Source organism: Gavialis gangeticus, unplaced genomic scaffold (genome assembly GCF_001723915.1).
Source record: "Gavialis gangeticus isolate Ggan-Ray unplaced genomic scaffold, GavGan_comp1, whole genome shotgun sequence".
Lineage (NCBI taxonomy): Eukaryota > Metazoa > Chordata > Crocodylia > Gavialidae > Gavialis > Gavialis gangeticus.
This window is the reverse complement of record NW_017729025.1, coordinates 99,633,959-99,637,618: the sequence shown is the minus strand read 5'-3', so window position 1 is coordinate 99,637,618 and position 3,660 is coordinate 99,633,959. Positions and strand designations below refer to the sequence as shown.

General features: G+C 46.6%; 1 protein-coding gene across 1 annotated transcript in view; it reads left to right on the top strand.

Moving 5' to 3' along the window:
* The first annotated feature begins 22 nt into the window (after positions 1-22).
* SLC35C1 (solute carrier family 35 member C1) overlaps positions 23-3,660 on the top strand; it is a 10,952-nt gene continuing 7,314 nt past the window's right edge. Inside the window, exon 1 of the mRNA XM_019519334.1 lies at positions 23-598. Coding sequence (XP_019374879.1) covers positions 49-598 — 550 coding nt within the window. The 5' untranslated portion in view covers positions 23-48. The remainder of the gene's footprint in view (positions 599-3,660) is intronic.

Below are 3,660 nucleotides of genomic sequence, written 5' to 3'. Positions count from 1 at the left end.
GGGGGAGGAGGGGCTGGCGGGGTCGGGCCGCGGGCTGATGGTTGCACAATGAACAGGGCGCAGCTGAAGCGAGCGGGCATCCTGCGCATGGCGCTGAGCGGCGCCGCCGACCCGCTGCTGCCGGCCGAGGAGGATGGCAGCGGCCGCCGGGAGCCGCCCTTCGCGCTCCGCGCCGCGCGCATCGCGCTGGTGGTCTGCCTCTACTGGGCCATCTCCATCACCATGGTGTTCCTCAACAAGTACCTGCTGGACAGCCCCACACTGCGCCTGGACGCGCCGCTCTTCGTCACCTTCTTCCAGTGCGCCGTCACCACCCTGCTGTGCAAGGGGCTCAGCCTGCTGGCCACCTGTGGCCCGCCGGGCGCACTGGACTTCCCCTCGCTGCGCCTGGACCTCAAGGTGTCGCGCAGTGTGCTGCCCCTGTCCCTCGTCTTCATTGGCATGATCACCTTCAACAACCTGTGCCTCAAGCATGTCGGCGTGGCCTTCTACAACGTGGGCCGCTCGCTCACCACCGTCTTCAATGTCCTGCTCTCCTACCTGCTCCTCAAGCAGACCACCTCCCTCTACGCCCTGCTGACCTGCGGGGTCATCATAGGTGAGTACGGCCAGGCAGTGACAGGAGGGGCCTGTGGTAAAGGGGTCGAGCGAGCCTCCCTTCGCTTCTGTTCTGCAGAGCAATACCTGGTGCACGTTATGTAGAGCTCTGTAAAGCTGCATCACTTTATAGAGCTCTCCCTGCCCCTGTGAGATGGGATGATCCTTTTCACGTTTTTGTAGAGGGAGGTGTTGGTGACCCAGATTTGTCCAAAGTCGGACAGTTCATTGGTGACAGAGCTGACCTCAGGACAGAGCCCCAAGTGCCTGACATCTAGTGCCATGTGCTCACAGCCTGCAACTCAGTTGTCTTGCCTAGCATAGGGGGATGAGCGTTATCTAAGTGCCTCATTCATTAATAAATGTATTCCCCATTGGACAGGAAAATACTACATCTCCACTTTATAGATGGGGAAACTAAGGCATGAAGATTGGTGATGGAACAGGAAATTGTATCCAGATGCACTGGCTTAAACGCAGGACTATTTTTCCTTTTTGTTCTTCCCATGTGTATAAAAACTCTTACTTACTGTAACTTCTGGCCTTTCTTCCTTGCTCTGTCACAGACGTGCAACCTAACCTTGGGCAAGTTGCTGTATACCTCTGCCACGTGTGAATAAGACTCTTCTTTCATAAACTGTAGAACTGCACTTGCTGCCTCGCCCAACTAGTCTTCACAGAATTTAAGCACTAAGTAATTCCAACCTACTCTTGTGACTCTGAAGATGAATCTGTTAATATTTTTACACGCAGTTCCTCATCCTCCTATTTAAATTGTTATAGGAGCACTTTTTTCCAGTTCTGTTCTGTAACCAACTTGGGCAGCACTAAAAAACTTCAGCTAGTACTATATGGAGTAAGGAGCCAGTCAGTATGAGTTTCCTGTATAGGAGCAAGTGTAAGATAAATAGAGTAGGGATAGATGTCAAATGATCGTAGTGATGTAAGGAATTTAAAGGAAGGTTGTGGAACTGGCTGACTGGGACATACTGGGGAGCTGAGTGCAGACTTTCACCTCTAGGCCCTAAGCACAGATAAGAAGGTCATTGCCATTTGAGGACAAATTGGAGGGCTGAGGTAAATTAGTTGGTCTTGGGTATTCACGTAATCTCTACAGAGGCAGGCCAAGTGTTGTGCAAGACTTCTCTCTCTGGTGGTTGAGATGATGAAGCAGACCTATCTGGCTCAGAAAGATGTTTAGCCATTTTGACATTTGAATAATGCAAACAACCAGCTCCAGCTGATTCCAGATTTGGGTGGCAGGCACTGCTGTAGGATGTACCTTTTTTACCAACTATAGGTTACTTGATGGATTACTCTCTTTTCCCTTGGGTTTTACTTCTGCCACGTGGATCCTGCCGTAGCACACAGCAAGCAGGTTGCTGCCTGGTCCTTCTGCCATCCTTCTGCAAAATGTTTACCTACGTTGAACCAAAGTTGTATGGTTAGTTGGTGGTGTGCGATGATAAAGTAAATGTGCTTTGGACTATTCTCTTACGCCACCATTCTGCAGTAGGGAAAAGGTACAGGTATGTGTGCTGACATAGGTCAGCACACATACCTGTAAAAGCCATCCCACAATTCTCTTTGTCCGCCTGACATAGCTATTTGCTTGCTTTCATACACATGCACGTGAGCCAAGACACAGGTGCATCTTGTAATGTAGACATGCCCTGGAATGCATATCAAAGCTTTCTGTTTCTGTTCAACCTCAAGCCTAGTCCAGTATGAAAGAACTAAACTCTCCCTCCCATCTCCAGATATGGAGACTTTAAAAATGTAAATGTGCTACAAGCAAGTCTTTGCAGGTTCTTTCATCCTTTACTTCCTTATCAAAGCTGGAGTTCAAGCTTTCAGTTTTTCCTCAGCAGCTGATGACCTCTTACACATTCCTTTCCTTCCTGCCTGGGTAGGGAATTGTCAGTCAGTGTTGCTAAGGTAAAATGAAGGCCATAGCTCAGGTCCCAGGAGAAAGACAAAAGACATAGTTACTTTCCAGGTAACTGGATGCAAAGAAGGCTTCGCATTCAGCTGCTGCTTTAGAATCTTTGGACTTTTGCACAAAGGTCTTGGGTTTTGTGACATGCATGCACTCTGCCCTGGCCACTTTCTCCCTGTTTAAAAAAATGCAGCAGAGGCTATATGGGTCATGGAGTCTGAATTTCTCTCCAGGGCAGGTACTAGTGAGGTTTACTGCACCACTGAATGTAATGTTATGTCTATATTAACTATATTTTTTTCAAAGATGCCTTAAAAGGACAAACTAGGGTACTTATCTCTTTTCCTCCTTGTATTTATGCTGGAGAAAGGAAGCCTAGCAAGCTCCTTGGAGTACATGTCGTCTTTAGTTTTGTGGGCTTTTTGGTTACGGGTTTTTGTGTCACTTTTGGCAGCCTGAGAAACTTGGTCCCTTTCTAGCCTGAACCTGGAGAATGGTGAGATCTCAATATCCATAGAACAAAGATAGTGAAAGTTGAGCAGCTGAGCTGGTTTCTCTTCTATTTCTTTTCAAGCTGAACTGTAATTTTGGGTAATACCTTTCTTACTACAGTGATGGACTAAACACTTAGAAAACTATACATCTCAAACAAAATCAGACAGAATGCTTCTGACTCCTCTTCTTAGGGTTCAAACAGGATGAGGGGTACCACTCTGATACTGCCTTTGTGCTCTGGGTTGCTTTTTGTCTTCGTAAGATGGAAGGGCAATTCACAAACGTTTGTTTATTTTCATTTTTTTTATATAATCCTTTGCCAGTTGGTTTATAAATGAGATTTTTGTATGTAGCATCTTGGTTTTTTCTTTTTTTTTTTCTGGGCATGTTTTGTATTGAAAAATGAAAATGCCACTACGGAGAGTGGTTTTTATGTTACAGGCTGGGTAAAGAAACACATTTGATTGCTATCACTTCCTTCAGCATGAATCAGTATTTTTGTTGTGGCGGTTTGTTTTTTTCTTAAGCAACTTGGTAGCCGCATCAGAAGTATCTTTGCATGTGTGTTAAACTGTCTTAGCACCGCATTTCTAAACTCAATCTGAGATGTGTAAATGAAGCCAGCGGGA